This window comes from Papio anubis, chromosome 12 (genome assembly GCF_008728515.1).
Source record: "Papio anubis isolate 15944 chromosome 12, Panubis1.0, whole genome shotgun sequence".
NCBI classification, from domain to species: domain Eukaryota; kingdom Metazoa; phylum Chordata; class Mammalia; order Primates; family Cercopithecidae; genus Papio; species Papio anubis.
The window spans coordinates 72,792,275-72,809,888 of NC_044987.1; the positions used below are offsets into that span (position 1 = coordinate 72,792,275).

The following is a 17,614-nucleotide window of genomic DNA, read 5'->3' on the forward strand; positions in this document are numbered from 1 at the left end:
ATTATTATTCATTTCCATTGCAATAAGCTTGCAAAACATCTGACATAGTCAGTTTTAAGAACTGAACTGTATGAAACAAGCTAATCCTAGATAAATTTGATAGGAACAGAATAAAAGTTTAAAATTTGTTTAACTCTCTAAAAAGTTGACTTCAGTGTTTGAGTTTTGGTGGAGGTCCAAATTTGTGCCTGGAACTCAAGAGGAGGCTACAGCTACCTAGACAAAGGCTTTCTCCCATGTGGGGCATAATCTCTTCAGAGAGGCGGCTAATGAAGGTTCAGAGATAATGCCTAGAAGGGTGATTAGTAAGCATATCAGAAGGTACTAAAAGTCATTAAGTGAAGAGAGTTTGCTTTTCCCATCACATCCATCTTTTTCTCTACTTGTCTTTCTAGATCTGTTTTTTTCCCCTAAACTCTCCCTTCCTATTTGCCTTTCTTTTTGTAACTCCTCTTAACTGGTTATATCAGAATATTAAAATAAGCTCAACTCAAATATTTTTAAGATTAAATTTTAAGCACTTTTTACTTATTTCTAAAATGATCATTTGATTCCTTAGAGCTGTGTCTCTTCACAGCTTAACCCCACTTATATCTTATGTATTTTTTTAAAATTGGTTCTTTCCTCTGAAAAACAGCAATATAAAAAAAGATAGCCATGCAGCCCAAAAAGCAGTCTCTCACCCTACCATTAAATGTAACTTTCTTATTAAAAGTGTGCTTAGGAATTGCTTACTTAATCCGCTTTAAAAAAAAAAAATCACTGACCTGTCTTTATCTCCTCCCACAGGTGAGAACCCCCACATAGGTATAGACATGATTGACAACGACCAAGGATCAAGTAGTCCCAGTAATGATGAGGCAGCAATGGCTGTCATCATGAGCCTCTTGGAAGCAGATGCTGGACTGGGTGGCCCTGTTGACTTTAGTGACTTGCCATGGCCACTGTAAACCCTACATGTTGCTTTGGCAACAGCTATAGTATCAAAGTGCATTACTGGTGGAGTTTTACAGTCTGTGAAGCTTACTGGATAAGGAGAGAATAGCTTTTATGTACTGACTTCATAAAAGCCATCTCAGAGCCATTGATACAAGTCAATCTTACTATGTGTAACTTCAGACAAAGTGGAACTAAGCCTGCTCCAGTGTTTCCTCATCATTGATTATTGGGCTAGCTGTGGATAGCTTGCATTAATTGTATATTTTGGATTCTGTTTGTGTTGAATTTTTTAATCATTGTGCACAGAAGCATCATTGGTAGCTTTTATATGCAAATGGTCATTTCAGATGTATGGTGTTTTTACACTACAAAGAAGTCCCCCATGTGGATATTTCTTATACTAATTGTATCATAAAGCCGTTTATTCTTCCTTGTAAGAATCCTTTACTATAAATATGGGTTAAAGTATAACGTACTAGACAGTTAAATATTTTTAATAAATGTTTCCCTTGTTCTATAAATACTGTTCACACTTCAAATAATTAGAAAAAAAAAAATCCTACGTGTTGCAGGGCTGGATTATGAGTTTCTACAGTGGATGTTCAAGGATGATCTACGCCAGTAAAATTTGTGGTGCTTTTCTGGCCTTCATAGCAATTCTGGGCTTGCATAATTTCCCCATGCTACTAGCTTAGCTGTGTTGTTAAAATAGTTCATTTCTAAATTGTTGCAATTTTAATTTATGTGAGAGCAAAGATGTTACTGCTTACACACAAACATCGAATCCTCTGAAATTATAAATTCAAGATTATATTTAACACATTGGCTTTTCTAATGCTGCACCTCTCTAATACTACTTCAGTTATATAGTAAGTGACCCCAGTCCTAAGGCACCTAAATATTTGATTCCTTCTTGAATTGGACCATAGAATATTTAGAATAACATTTGCATAAATAATTTGCTAAGCAAAGTAGCATGGTATCATGGAAAAAGCACTGAACTAGTATGAGAAACTGGCTCTGAAACTTAGGGTGACTATATGAACTAGTAAAGTCATTTTGCCCTTCATATCAAGTTGGACTAGAAAATACTCTTTTCAGCTCTAATATTGTTTTGATTTATAGTATATTTTATAATTAGTAGGGAATTTAAATGCCTCATCACACATATAATAAGTTAAAGTTCCTTGAGCTACTATTTCTAATAATACTTATACCAGGGGGATGGGAAATTATGAGACTAAAAATCTAGTCAACGTGGTTATAAATTTGGTCAGAAACATTAAAACAATGGAATTTTATTTTGATGAAAAACTCAAGTTTACAATCATTTAGTAAATGAAGAGCAAACACTTCATTTTCCTATCCCATAACTCTTAAGAAAAAAAAAGCATTAGTAAATAAATATCTGTGAACAGATTAAGGGTAAGGCAGACTGGATAATAAACCACCTCTGACTTTCACACTCCCTGCATGTGACTCACTCTAAAGGGTGAACCGGCCCTGGAGATAACTGCACTGGTAAGATACGGGCATTAAATCTCATCCTGATCATTCAGATAAACCCAAGATAAATACTTTTTGCTCATCACGGGCAGCAAACTATACAATTTTTACTGGAGGAATACTTTGACAGAAGCACTTAAATTATATTGTGTATCACAACTATAAAATGGCTTGAACATTTCCATTTAACCACCATTTATAAAGTGCAACTATAGAATACTCTGCATTTTATCTGGGGTGTGATGACTATCAATCCAAACTGAAAGTACCCCAGCTGCCAATTTCCACCACTTTTGAAAAGACCTAGATGTGTGAAAAAGGACCGTCCCCCATACAAAGAACCAATTTCACAAACCTACTGGTAAACAGATACATTTATATAACTGGAACTTCAAAATGCTAGAGTTGTACTCATTTTTTAAAAAACCATTCAGCTACCTTTGGTCTTTAAAAAAGCCTACACTGCAATATCCTAAACATTGTTATGTGCATCTCACAATGAAGAACAGTGGCCTTGCAGTGCAGAATGAGGAGAGTACAACGTCACTGTGAAGAGTAGCATGCTATGGTTTCAAGGAAAATCAGCATCACAGCATTGGATTCTGTGCATCAGGATCGAGGTCACTGTTGCCAGAAGGGGGATGGATAGGGAGAATATCCAGCTCATCCACTTGCGGAGTTGGGTGCATGACCACCAGCTGGTCCTGGGGAATGTCTGCTGCAGCTGCTGCAAGATTGGTGATAGATTTACTCTTTACACACTGAAAGTCTACATGCCGACTCTTTCCTTCTTCCTTCTCCCAGGACATTCGAATAAAGGGCCTTTGGACATAGTTGTAGATCACTTCTGGGCGGCCTCCAGGCCTTTTCTTTACTTTTTCTTTGTAGGTAGGATAACCTGAAAGAAAGAAAGATTTTAAAAACCGAGGAAACACACACAGACCTTTTACCCAATTTTGCCTTAGAAAGCTTTTGTGCTATAGATCCTAAAGAAACAGAAATTAAAACAAAGAAGTGAAAACAATATTCCATCCACCTACTCATCAGTTCATGAGCCAGAGATGAAAACCCTACTGATGTAATTCACAAAATCTATCATTCTTTCAATTACTCAATATACCCACCATCAAAAAAAGAAAATTCTTAAAGTAGGAGTATGTTGGAGATGAGTCCTCAGTACAATAGTATGGAGCAGATCTTGGTCTCTAGCTATGTATCTTTTTTTTTTTTTTTTTGCCACTCACTTTGTCACCCAGGCTGGAGTGCCATGGTGCAATCTTGGCTTACTGCAACCTCTGCCTCCCGGGTTCAAGCAATTGTCCTGCCTCAGCCTCCAGAGTAGCGGGGATTACAGGCATGTACCACCATGCCCAGCTAATTTTTGTATTTTTAGTAGAGAGGGAGTTTCACCATGTTGCCCAGGCTGGTCTCGAACTCCTGACCTCAAGTGATCCACCTCAGCCTCCCAAAGTGTTGGGATTACAGGTGCGAGCCACCGCGCTGGCCTCTAGCTATGTATCCTTATATTCTCGTCACAGGATTACCTGGCCTACAGGCCTGCAAATTATGCCACATTAGCCTTCTAGTTTCCTTAAACCTACATCTCATCTTTATATTGCTCTTTTTTCTTCCCTTTTTCATTAAAAGAAAAAGCTGTACAGCTCTCCAGGTGGTTCTTGATACTTCTGCATCTAGATCAGCAAGGCCAACATTTTAACCTCCCATATCATTTTTAACATTACTACTCCCAAAACCAAGCATTCAATTTACAGTCACATTTCCAAAGCAGCGTTCCCTGATTAATAATACCTAATATTACCTTCCTCTTTTGGAAAATAGTCACTTAAAAGTAAGGGCAACCCTAGATTTGAAAAAAAAAACAAAAAAACAAAAAATGATTTACTAGTAAGGCTATTTCTCCAAAGATAAACTGTCCTTAAGAAACTATTACAGACATCTTCCCTTCTTTCGTCTAGTAAGAATTAACTAGTTTGGACCAGGGATTGGCAAACATTTTCTGTAAAGGGCCAGAGTAAATACTTCAGGCTTGTAGGCCACATGGTTTCTACTAGAACTACTTCACTCTGCCACTGTAAAGTGAAATCAGCCACAGAGAATATGTAAATAAATGAGCATGTGTATGTTTTTCTTTTTTTGGAGATGGAGTCTCTGTCACCCAGGCTGGAATGCAGTGGTGCTATCTTGGCTCACTGCAACTTCTGTCTTCCAGGTTCAAGAGATTCTCCTGCCACAGCCTCTCGAGTAGCTGGGATTACAGGCGCCTGCCACCACACCACAGCTAATTTTTGTATTGTTGGTAGAGATGGGGTTTCACCATGTTGGCCAGGCTGATCTCAAACTCCAGACCTCCAGTGATCCTCGGCTTCGCAAAGTGCTGGAATTACAGGCGTGAGCCACTGTGCCCAGCCACATGTGTATGTTTCAATAAAACTTTATAAAAAACAGGCAAGGAGCTGATTTTGGCCCATAGGCCAAAGTTAGACCATAGTTAGAAAAAATAGAATGGTCTCACATAGTAGGGGATCAATTACCGATTATTGCATAAGGGAATGCATGTAGGCATCATTGGTAGCTAGTACAAATAGCCATGTGTGGAGTATGTGTGTATGTGGTGGGGGTGAGATAGGTGCAGCGGGTGAACAAAGCTAAAAATCTAAAAACCTGTAGAATGTCTTTATTTCATACTTTTGGTCAATTGCCTCTGAAGGCAGCACCAGACATCAGAAAGGTCTCCATCTCCATTCCCTTGTCCTTGATTCCTCCTGGACTATTAGAAAGACTTTAGAATTCCCATCTCCTTGTATTCTGTCCTCCACACAAAATCACCACTCTAGACAAATGTAATCATATTACAATCCTTGCTTAAAAACTACCAATGGTTTCCTCATGCTTAATGGGAAGGTCTGTACTCTTTAGAATATTATACAAGGCTTTTTTACAACCTGGTTCCAATCTACTTACTGTCATCTATTATCATACTACACTCTAACTCTAGAGTTCTTAAATACACCTGCCATATTAAGCTTTCCCGAAACATGCTTTTACACAAATTGTTCTGCTGCCTGTTCCCTCTCAGCCTCCTTACCCCCGAACTCCACCTTCTTTTATCCCTGGCAAAAACATTAAGACTCTCCACACAGTTAATCAATCACTTCTTATGTTCCATAGCACTCCCATATGTTAACAATACATAACAGAACTCAACTGTAATTACCTTTTTGTATGTCTGACTCTCTGACCTAAATAATGAGTTCCTATATGGCAAAGCCAGTGTCTTTGTTGGTGTATCCTCAGTGCCTAGCACAGTACCTGATAGACGGCAGGTGCTAAGCAAATATTTGAGCAAAGAGTGAATGAACTACCAGGACATGCCAGTTACAAGTAATAACCTCTTCCAATATCCATCTTACTCAGAACATTTTTTCCTTTAAAAATAAAGTAAAAGCTCTTTGGGAGGCCAAGGCAGGTGGATCATGAGGTCAAGAGATCGAGTCCATCCTGGCCAACATGGTGAACCCCGTCTCTACTAAAAATATAAAAATTAGCTGGGTGTGGTGGTGTGCACCTGTAGTCCCAGCTACTCAGGAGGCTGAGGCAGGAGAATCACTTGAACCCAGGAGGCAGAGGCTGCAGAGAGCCGAGGTTGCACCACTGCATTCCAGCCTGGTGACAGAGCGAGACTCCGTCTGATAGATAAGATAGATAGATGATTGATAGATAGATAAATAGATAGACAGACAGATAGATAGATAGAGCCTGCCCCTGACTTGCAGATTTACCAACCTATTCATTCAACAATTAATGGTTTAGCAGTTACTGCATCACAGAATTGTAATGCCAGAATGCTACCTTAAAGGTGTTTACGGTCTGCTGAGAGTGATTAAATTGTTCATAAAGTCAAAGAATATTCCAAACAAAATATATGTACATAAGATAAAGTGTTAGAGCAATAGTGGAAGCGTAAAGAATTCAGAAGATGAATGAGATTCCAATGGACTAAAATAGAAAAAGCTTCTTGAAGGCCTTCCTTAATCTTAATGGATGAGCAAGACTGGGATGGGCAAGAACAAGGGGAGCGCAAGGTAGGCAGAGAGAGTATCATTCTAAGGAGAGAATGGCATCAGGTAAGCTACAGAGGCAGGAACACAGAAGATGGTTTAGGAGACCCTAACACATGTATGACTGGAACAAAAAGTGTACTGGGAAACAGCTGGAGGTAACATTAGAAGACAGATTATGGTCAAATGGAGGACAGCCATGAGTAGATTCTACTCTTTAATAAGAGTAAATTATACACTTTATTAAAAGAGAAGCTCAGATTTTTTTAAGCTTAGTTTGTTTAAATCTTGCAGAGAACAAAATTTTGTATGCAGTTCCAGAAACATGGAATTGGAAAATCAGAGGTTCTGTATATAGGTGAACTTTCAGGGATAAGAGCCAGTCCTACTGTCTTGCCATTCCTGCCCAGGATGTGGAGGGTAGAATAATTCACAATCCCATCCAATTAAAGACTTCATTACTTAGTCTCGCATTTCCTGTATTCTATGGGAACTGTAATTCCACAATTATTTTAGAGTTTGTAATCTTAAACTTCTGGTTCTTTTCTAAGTCTCGGCCAATTACTCTGATAGAAGAGAGCTTTCCACTGAGTTCCGAACAAGGACTAATGATGGGAGTAAGGCCACATCCAATATGGTCTGCTAGATGGGGTAGCAGTAGTCCTAAACTGCCTTAAGAACCCAGCCCTAGGAGGTTGCGAGATGCTGTTCCATTAAAGGATGAGTGAAACAAAATGAAAAACTCCAAAGACGTGCCTTTTGGTGGAACTGTGGTGTGAAGAATGATTTAGGTAAGAATTATTTGTGCTTTCCCATGACACGTTTGTGTTTAACACCACCAATAAACCCAAAAAGCCTGCTTAAAATTAAGTAGAAGAGGCCTGACTATAGCAGTCTCTCAATATGAATATGGGACCACAGAACTAAAATTATTTTTTGAATACTTCCGGCCTTATATTTCATCATCTTTTCTCACACATCCAAGTTCTCTCTGGTCCTCCTCATGTCTCTTATACACCAACCCAATCTAGCTCCCATAAAAGTCAACACATTTAATATTCTAATAAACTACTTTTAAGGGACTTGGGATTGGTATGGCTGGGGCACAGCAATGGTGGGGGAGGATAGTAACAAAATGGCTACCTTGGAAATCTCATTTTTTTTTCTTTCATCCCAAGAAAGTCTCAACACTTCTGCCGGGGTTATGACTATTCTACTTATTTTTTCAAGAGGAAAAAGTAATAGACTTGATGAGAAAATACGGTTATTGGTATACATATTAGTTGAGAAAGGAAAGAGTGCTTCAGTACATAGAAGCAGTTATTGAAAAAAAGAATAGAAGAGCCTGGTTAGTTACCGTCCTGCCAAAGTCAAGCCCAATATCACAGATTGTAGTACACAGGCAAATAATTTAAAATTTTAAATTTTAAAAATTTCCACTTAAAATAATATTTCAAAACCACTCACAGACTCAAATCACAGAGACTTGGATTCAAGACCTGGCTCTGCTATTTATTCCCAAAAAAACTTCAATAAGTATTTAACCTTTTAAGCTTTAGCTTCTTTCTCTTTAAAAACAGAGACAGTGATAGCTAACCAAATAACCCCATTAGGTAGAGGAAAGCTCTGTTTTACAAAATACCAGCTGATAAATGTAAAAGGAATGATAAATTAGAAAATTATCATTTTGCAATCTTTAATGAAATTACAAATTCAGGCAAAAATTATCAACTAGTATTTAAAACCTTTAGGTAATGATTAGCGGGGAGCTGAACATTCTTAGTGTCAAAATACCGCACAAAGGAACAGCTTAATCTTATAACAGAGAGATCAGGTTGTCACCCACAGATATGGTTTGGCTCTGTGTTCCCACCCAAATCTCATTACAAATTGTAATCCCAACGTGTCAGGAGAAGGGCCTAGTGGGAGGTGTTTGAACCATGGCAGCAGTTTCCACCCTGCTGTTCTTGTGATAGTGAGTTCTCATGAGATCTGATGGTTTAAAAGTATGTGGCAGTTCCCTCTTCACTCTCTCCTGCCACCATGTGAAGAAGGTCCTTGCTTCCTTTTCACCTTCTGCCATGATTGTAAGTTTCCTGAGGCCTCCCAGTCATGCTTCCTGGTAAGCCTGCAGAAGTGTGCATCAAATAAACCTCTTTTCTTCATAAATGACCCACTTTCAGATAGTTCTTTATAGCAGTGAGAAAAAGGACTAATACACGGACTAAGCCTTTAATCTAACTTACAGTTCACAGAAATTACTAAACTGAAGGACACACCAAGGAAATAATAGGGCAAATCCAGAAGTGGGACCTTCTACAAGACAACTGGCCCAGACTCTTCAATAGGACAATATAATAAATAAAGAACTACTCTAGATTGAGAAATTTGACAAAACAAGCAGTTAGTTATAAGACGTGGTCCTAGACTGAATCTTGGTTTAGAGAAAACAGCTAAAAGGAAATTTGGGGAGACTACTGAGAAATTTTAATGTGGGTTGATTCAAATAAAGTATTCTTAATTTTGTAGGGTATGTTAAAATATTTTTTAGAGCTGCATATTAAAATATTAAGGAGTGAAATATCATATATATCAGATATATATATACACAGATATATATGTTACATAATATATATACACACATATAGTGTACTATTTTAAATGAATTTTATATGAGGTTAATAGTAAATAGTACTTGTTACTAGGTCCTTACAATTATATGAAAATTCATTTAAGAGTTATGGCGCAATGCTTTAGAGCACTGCTATTTTCTCCCTGTGACAGAGAAAGAAGTCCTCACTTTCAGTAATTAATTTACATATAGCTTTTCCATAAATCTTTTATTTACTATTTGAGAACCACCTATACCTAGGAACGAGGCCACGTGTTAGGTATACAATATGCAACTTGACTTCTCTCAAGGAGCTCACAGTCTATGACTGAACCGAGTATATTATAGCAAACTATTCTTAGGAACAATTTCACAGAAGTTCCAAGAAGGTTTCAGAGGATTTGAAGGATGAATAATAGTTGCCATGAAAAGAAAGAGGAAGTAGAGTGGGAAGGAAGGAATTTCTAGTAAATAATATTTGATTATCACAACTATCCTCTAAGATATACAGAGTATTATACTCACTACCAAGATAAAGGAAACTGATGCTCAGAAAGGCTGAGGGACTTACCTTAAGACACTTCGTCAGTATACTCCTTACCATGGCCTATAAGACCCTGCATCTTCTGATCCTACTTTATCTCTTCTACTAATTCTCAGACCAACTATATCTCTTCAAATCTCCTCCTCATTTATTATACCAGACATATGTATGTTTTCTGTACCACAAATAGAGTAAGCTCATTACTACCTCAACACTTTTGCACTTGCTATTTTCTCCTTCTAGAGCCATTTTTGTCACCAGGCCTCCCCTTCAGTGTCTTCTCCTCAGAGGCCTTCCCTGTCCTCCCAATCTAAAGTAGCTCCCAGTGCCTTCTCTCTAGCTCTAAGACCAAGTAGCTAAATCTCACTGTTTACAAAGTAATGGACTAGGGCACTAGACCAATGCTTCATATATCAGCAATTCCACTGCTTTTTAAGCCCAAAGTCTCTGGCCCTTCCCACACAAAAATCCTGTTTCTGGTTATTCTTCCTATGTATCTCAGCAGCCCATTACTATTCTCCAGCAGTTCAACCAGGTAGGTCAATGATCAACACTATTATCTTCATTATCACCATCACAAACATATACTGCGAATTTACTATGTACTAGGCAGTGTTTTGAGTGTTTTTCACGTATTAATTCATTCTATCCTTACGAAAACCTTATAAAGTACTCATTAATGCTCTCATTTTAGAGGAAAGAAACTGAGGCACAGAATTTTTAAGTGCCTTGGCCAAGGTCACACAGCTATTAAGTCACAGGATTTGAACATAAGTAATCTGGCTCCAGAGCCTTTACTCTTTACATTGTCATGCTATATCAATTAAGACACTTTGTTCTTCTTAAGCGTATTTTAAAATAAAAGAGGCATCTGATAAAACATTGCAGAAAAATTCTTTTAATTCATAAAGTAAGCTATCTAAAACTCTATGCATTTACATAAGATGAAAGAAATTTCATAATTTGTATTTACCTTGAAAATAAGCTATTATTATACTTTAAGACCTAAGTAAGCTATTAGTAGTGCTGCTGTTACATGAATTTTCAGGAAGTAATTTTTAATTCTATTGAGCTTCAATGACCACAACTATGCAAAGAGTCCTGCCAATCCTATGGGAATGTACATATATTCATGTCTACACATACCACATGGGCTTTGTCAAAAATGAATTAGGGCAAACTAGGGCAGAAAAAGACAAATTCATATCTCTATCACTAGAGAATCTTATGGAATAACAATTTCTAATGGCCTTTTATCTGTCTTCTAAGTGCAGTTTATTTTTGTTATTTATAGGTCTACTGCATAAGCATGTGCTAATCATTTGTCAGAGTTTTTCTCAAAGTATTCCAACTGTATTCTAAATAAGATCCAATTGTTTTTAACCTTTTTGTTTTCAAAAGAAAATTAATAGAAAATAATGAAAATGTCTTACCTTCTATTCCCAATCTAATCTTCTTAAGACCCCTCTCCTTCAAAACTGACTTGGCCACATCTCTGTTTTCAATATACTTGAAAAATCTATATAATTTTGTGCTATAAATAACTGGAAACAAAAAGACAAAAATGTTATTGTATTAAAATTAAAGGATTTAGAGATGAACTTAAATTTATCTTGCTCATCAAAGGGGCCTAACAGTTCTAAAAGCCCAAATAATGGATGCAGTAATGCCAAAGGATGACTAGCCAACATGACAGGGCAGTATTCAGTATAGTTAATGTAGAAGCAAATGTCTACTTAAGTGGAAACAAGAAAAGCTTTGACAACCAATCAGAAAACCCAATCCACAGGAAGAATCTCCTTCTGAAAGATACATCACCTACACATTTATTGGAATGGGATCTGCCCCAAGTTTTAAATAAGATAATCCAAAGAAGATATCAATATCGCATCATTATCAAGCAAAGTAAAGGACTTTGCTAAGAAGTCTACAAGGCCTAGTCTAGAGGGGGAAAAACTGCCTTGTCAAAGAGTACAAAACAGATACATTTTACATTTCATGGATTGAGCAACTATTAATAATTTCCCAAAAGGCAAAGACCCTCCCCACAAACTGTTTTCCATTCAGGCGAACAGCCCCATTTAATACTGATGTTAAAAATGGCAGATTCGAGCAAGTTCTGCCCAGGTTAGTCTGTTTAGAGCAAACTGGCTTTGCAAAGGACAGACATTCCACTGACAACATGTTGAGTCTTCCAAATGTGCTGAGAACTTCAGGGAGTTAGACTGATGGACATTCCTCGCCTTCTCTCTTTCAGGTTGAGTTATCTCCCTTAAAAGGTGAACTGCAAAGGTTTTTTCAAAAAAAGAAAAACACACTCACAAACCAAACATGCTGGTTTAAGAGCCAATAAAAGAAAAATACGTATATAAACTCTACTCATGGGGTAAATTTGTGATTATTACTACATCCTTAAGATTTACTGGTATTTTAAGAAAAAGATTATTTTAGATCTTAGAAAGGACAATATATGTCATAAAGTCACATGTGGAAAAATCAGGCCAAAAGGCTATCTCTAGCTCCTCAAATGAATCTTCTTTATATTGGATCATCTTGATACAAAATAATACATATTTAGACAACTAAGTAAAAATGTTTTCAGGCCTTTTAAGCTTTAAGATAAAAAACAAGAAAATAAAAAAATATTGAAGTGAAAAGTTCAACAATGGAAAAGAAAACACCAGGTTTATTATAATTCCTTTATCACCATCATATCATTTCTATGTTCTATGGTTGGCTGTACTTTCTTTGGGTCAAACCTTTTGAAAAGTAAAATATAAGTTATAAGCTTGTTCATTCCTTTTCCTTAACAGAAAACAATTTAGTATACCTCTTTTATTTTTGACAACCTTTCATTTTTCTTGGGGTTTGTTCAACTTTTTATTCCACATATTATAGAAAAACATTGTCAGCAAAGAGCCTAGAACTGAGGAAATAGCAACAGAAATGTCTATTACGACAACTATCCACAAAGGAATCACAACACTCATTTAAGTACATCATGCAAAAGAAATACCTCAGTGCAAACTCTGAAAAGTGCTACCATAACTTGTGTTAAAATAATCTTTCAAAAATCTCCTTTAGAAGTAAAAAAGAATGCCATCTGGAGTCTGCTTTGTTTTGATTTTAGAAAAGCATATGTAAAACGGAAAAATCAGAGACAAAATGTTTTGGTACTTTCTATATTAAACCCTAATCCTTACCAAGACAACAGACTATATAGTACAGAAGAAGATGCTAGGCTATTTTATTCAATTCCTTGAGTCATTCTTTCAATTCTTCCTTATTTATTAAACTGGTCAAAAATACGAATATTGGGCTCATCAAGAAAAATAACAAAAAAAATAAGAAAAAATGTTAGTGATTGTTGCTCAAGACAGGCCATTTTGGTCAGAAATACCCAAAAGAACTATAGTACAAAGGCTTATGAAGGGTCACTGTATCCTTGATGAACATATATGATATTTTTAAAAAGGGTACCTTAGAACTTCAAGTTATCCTCAAAATCAATGAGTTAAAGCTTCTAAATGTATATAAAAACAAAAACTCATTTTTTAAAAAGCTATTTTTATAAAGGAACTAGTTCTCCTGAATGCTTTTAAATACAAAGAAAAAAAATCTATCAAGTTCCAGAGAGTCAACAAATAACTATGTGTGTATGGCATGGGTGGGGCATATTCTTCTGCACAGGGACATACTTTGGGCATTGCGAGCCATGCAGTTTCTGCTGCAACTACTCAACTCTGCCACTGTAGCATGAAAGCAGCCATAGGCAATACACAAAACTTAATTTATAAAAATAGGTGATGGGTTGGATTGACCCCCAGGCTATAGTTTGCTGGTCTATGAGAAGAGCTCTTTCTTTACACACACAAGAAATAATTTGTGATGATTCAGGAGAAAGAAAACATGCCAGAATACTTACTTTGTGAATATTCTTCTCCCATCTGTGGTGGATATTCTTCATCCCAATCAACCACATCATCATCTGTAAGCACCACTATATGACATTCCCGTTCCCCACTCTGGGCACTAGCTACCATGAGAGGGAGGATCATTTCTTCCAAATAAAATTCAAATTGTCTACGAGCACCATCATTTGATAACTCATGCATTAGGGCACCTGAAATGAAATCCACAAAAATATCTTACCAAAACTTTTCCTAAAAAGACTTCTTTTAGAAATATAGAATCTTATAATAAGAAAGGCCAATTAAAGGTATCCTACATAGGCCCCGTCATTTTACACATCATGAAATAACTTGCCTAATATTACAAAACTAATTTGCAAAGTCAGAATTAAAACCCTATCCCTAGCCTAGCATATTTTTCACTATACCATATTATCTTCCATCAGTATACACAGTATGTCTTAAGGTATATCTTAAAGATACTTTTCAGGTTATCCACATAAACTGAAATAGTTCTTATATTCCATTTCCTGCATGCTCTGCTTCTCAGAAAGTTGCAAACCGATTTAATATTTCAGTGCAGGTTGAGAGGTGAGGTGAAAAGGGTCAACAGTCTTTAGAATAAGGCAAGCAAAAGGTCAAGCAAAATACAACACGATGCAGGAATTCCACAGCAAACTTGATACTAGAAGTGAGAGAGCTGAAAGATAAGACTTCAACCTCCTTAAGCACAGACATAATGAACAACTTCAATTTCCTAAATGCACAGCCACTAACTCACCTGCACTGCTTTTTTCTTTTATTCCTATTGATTGGCAATGTCCTATTTCCCTATTGAAGATGCCAACATCTCAAGAACTACTGCTACTGCATCAGCATGGAAAGCAAAGTCAGAGAAGCAACCATGGCAACCATACACATGAGAGTGTGTGTGTGTGTGTGTGTGTGTGTGTGCTGTAAAAACTGGAGAACTGGAGACGGGATGAAGGAGTACACTAGAACTCAAATCTACAGTCTCCCAAGGGAGAGCTTTTCCTCCCTACAAAATGTCTCCATAATTATATAATAAATACTATATAATTATTATAATTGATTAGATAATTAAATAATCTATATTACTATTACTTAGCCATCCTCTCTCCAGGCTGGCTATTTCCCATTGTCATTTTAAAAAGTTATCTTTATAGACAAATACCTATATTTCAACACCTTCTCTCTCCCCAGCTTCTGAACCAATTCCAATCTGGCTTCTACTCTCACTATACTACAGAAATGTCTTGCTATGGTCTCCAAATGGCCTTTATATTGTCAAAGACAATAATCATCTTTGGTCCTGATCCTATGTGACCTCTCAGTTAAATCTCCTACACTGGACCACTCTTTCTTGAAACATACTCACCCCTAAGAATCTCTGATACCATTATCCCTGTTTTTTTCCCTCCTCCTGGCTATTCTTCCTCAGTAACCTTTGCCAACTCTTCCTCCTCCAGCTGTTCATTAAATACTGGTATTTCTCAGGACAATTTTAAGTTCTTTTCTTCTTTTATCCTATGCTGATAATTCCCAAATTTATTTCTACTAATTTAGTCTTCTGTATTTGAGATGCATTTTATTCAGCTGCTTTCTGGAAATTTCCGCTTGGATGTAACCTCAGAGGTACCCTAAACTCAATACATCCAAAATTTAACTTACCATCTCTGTCTCTCTCCACAGTATTTTTCAAATCAGTAAATGGCATCACTATCCACCCAAGTTTTCAGAACCATCTCAGTACAGTGCTGGGCATATAATGGGAACTTAAATATTAGTATACTAAATGAATAAATCCTGGATTTCTCCTTTACCTCCTAATTCAAATAATTCCCCAAGTCTTCTTAAACATACTTGAATTGTGTTATTTCCTTCTTTTGGCAGATATTTACCAAAGATAGCTGCAAAATCTCCTAAGCCACATACTTCTCTGCAAGGTGACCTTGACATCTCTTCCCAAAAAGTGGAATTTAGTTCCCCTCCCCTTTAATTAGACTGGTAATACAAACTTGTTTGTAACCAGAGGAGCATGGCTGAGGGGACAGCACATGACTTTGGAGGCTAAGTCAGAAGAAGCCTTGCAATTTCTGCCTTGGTTTCTCTGGAATGCTTGTTCTTCAAATGCTTCCTTTCTGAATGCAACCTACAGGATTTGAGAAGCCCAAGTCATATGGAGAGACTACACATAGGTATTCTGTTTGACATTCCTAGCTGAGTCCAGCCTTTGAGTCATCCCAGTCCTGGCACCAGACATGTGAATAAAGCCTCCAGCCTTGTGAGCCACCCCAGCCCATCAATTCTTCACAGATGAGGCCTCAGATATTGTGATACAGCCATAAGCCACCTCCGCTGTGCCCTGTATAAATTCCTGACCCACAGAACAAATGAGAGTAATAAAATGGTTATAGTTTATGCTAAACTTGAGGTGGTTTATTACACAGCAATAGTTAACCCAACATATTCCATCCCCTTGCCTCCATTCTGGTTCTGTTCATCATTAACTCTCACCCAAACTACTACAAAATCTTTCTGATTACATTCCCCCAACATCTGCTTTTGCCTCTCTGCATTTCATTTTCCCCACAGCAGCCAAATCTAATTGTCTCTGCTAGTCTAACCTTCTCATGACTTGTACTGTCCTCAAAATAAGTCTCAAATCCTCAACTTGGTACATAAAGCCCTGCTATGTGAAAAAGAATGTTACAGATCAGAGTGTAGAATCAATCCTTTAATACATTTTCTTTAATTATCCATATACTGATGACTCCCACTTACATCTAGCCCACATTTCTCTGCTGAACTTTAGACATGTATACCCAATGCTCCACTTAACAGTTCTACTTGGATATCTAACAGGTATTTCAAACTTAACATGTTCAAAATCAAGCTTTTAGATTTTTGCTCCTCATGAAGTCTCCCCCATCTCAATTAATGGCAACCTCAAACTTCCAGTTAAAGCTCTCCTCTCCTTTCCACTCCACATTCAGTTGAAGAGGAAATCCTGGTAACCTGAACATCAAATATACCCAGAATCTGACTAGTTCTTACTGTTTCCACTCTAATCCAAGCCCCTACCATCTCATACCTGGACTTTGATCATGGTTTCCTAACTGATCTCTTTGCTTCTAGCACTATTTCCCTTTTGGTCCATTTTTAACACAACAGCCAGAAGTGATTCTTTTTTTTTTTTTTTTTTTTATAATACTTTAAGTTCTAGGGTACATGTGCATAACGTGCAGGTTTGTTACATATGTATACTTGTGCCATGTTGCTGTGCTGCACCCATCAACTCATCATTTACATCAGGTATAACTCCCAATGCAATCCCTCCCCCCTCCCCCCTCCCCATGATAGGCCCCGGTGTGTGATGTTCCCCTTCCCGAGTCCAAGTGATCTCATTGTTCAGTTCCCACCTATGAGTGAGAACATGTGGTGTTTGGTTTTCTGTTCTTGTGATAGTTTGCTAAGAATGATGGTTTCCAGCTGCATCCATGTCCCTACAAAGGACACAAACTCATCCTTTTTTATGGCTGCATAGTATTCCATGGTGTATATGTGCCACATTTTCTTAATCCAGTCTGTCACTGATGGACATTTGGGTTGATTCCAAGTCTTTGCTATTGTGAATAGTGCTGCAATAAACATACGTGTGCATGTGTCTTTATAGCAGCATGATTTATAATCCTTTGGGTATATACCCAGTAATGGGATGGCTGGGTCGTATGGTACATCTAGTTCTAGATCCTTGAGGAATCGCCATACTGTTTTCCATAATGGTTGAACTAGTTTACAATCCCACCAACAGTGTAAAAGTGTTCCTATTTCTCCACATCCTCTCCAGCACCTGTTGTTTCCTGACTTTTTAATGATCGCCATTCTAACTGGTGTGAGATGGTATCTCATTGTGGTTTTGATTTGCATTTCTCTGATGGCCAGTGATGATGAGCATTTTTTCATGTGTCTGTTGGCTGTATGAATGTCTTCTTTTGAGAAA

At 37.3% G+C, this 17,614-nt stretch overlaps 2 protein-coding genes across 58 annotated transcripts in view; one reads left to right on the plus strand and one right to left on the minus strand.

Moving 5' to 3' along the window:
• The window catches only part of ARNTL (aryl hydrocarbon receptor nuclear translocator like), a 109,489-nt gene extending 108,029 nt beyond the window's left edge, over nucleotides 1–1,460 (plus strand). For all 45 annotated transcript variants that reach the window (XR_002517063.2, XM_021926029.2, XM_021926008.2 and 42 more), the window contains one exon: nucleotides 790–1,460. Coding sequence is in view for 44 of the 45 variants with exons in the window: in XM_021926029.2 (XP_021781721.1) it covers nucleotides 790–950 (161 nt within the window). In the remaining variant the exon portion in view is untranslated. The remainder of the gene's footprint in view (nucleotides 1–789) is intronic.
• Nucleotides 1,461–2,221: 761 nt separating this feature from the next.
• The window catches only part of BTBD10 (BTB domain containing 10), a 71,683-nt gene continuing 56,290 nt past the window's right edge, over nucleotides 2,222–17,614 (minus strand). For 12 of the 13 annotated variants that reach the window (XM_009186540.4, XM_009186534.4, XM_017948592.3 and 9 more), the window contains 3 exons: nucleotides 13,605–13,802; nucleotides 11,113–11,223; nucleotides 2,222–3,343 (listed from right to left, as the gene is read on the minus strand). In XM_009186540.4, coding sequence (XP_009184804.3) covers nucleotides 3,033–3,343; nucleotides 11,113–11,223; nucleotides 13,605–13,802 — 620 coding nt within the window. In that variant the 3' untranslated portion in view covers nucleotides 2,222–3,032. Of the gene's footprint in view, nucleotides 3,344–11,112; nucleotides 11,224–11,243; nucleotides 11,964–13,604; nucleotides 13,803–17,614 lie in introns of those variants that run through there. The other variant, XM_017948597.3, reaches the window with a different exon arrangement.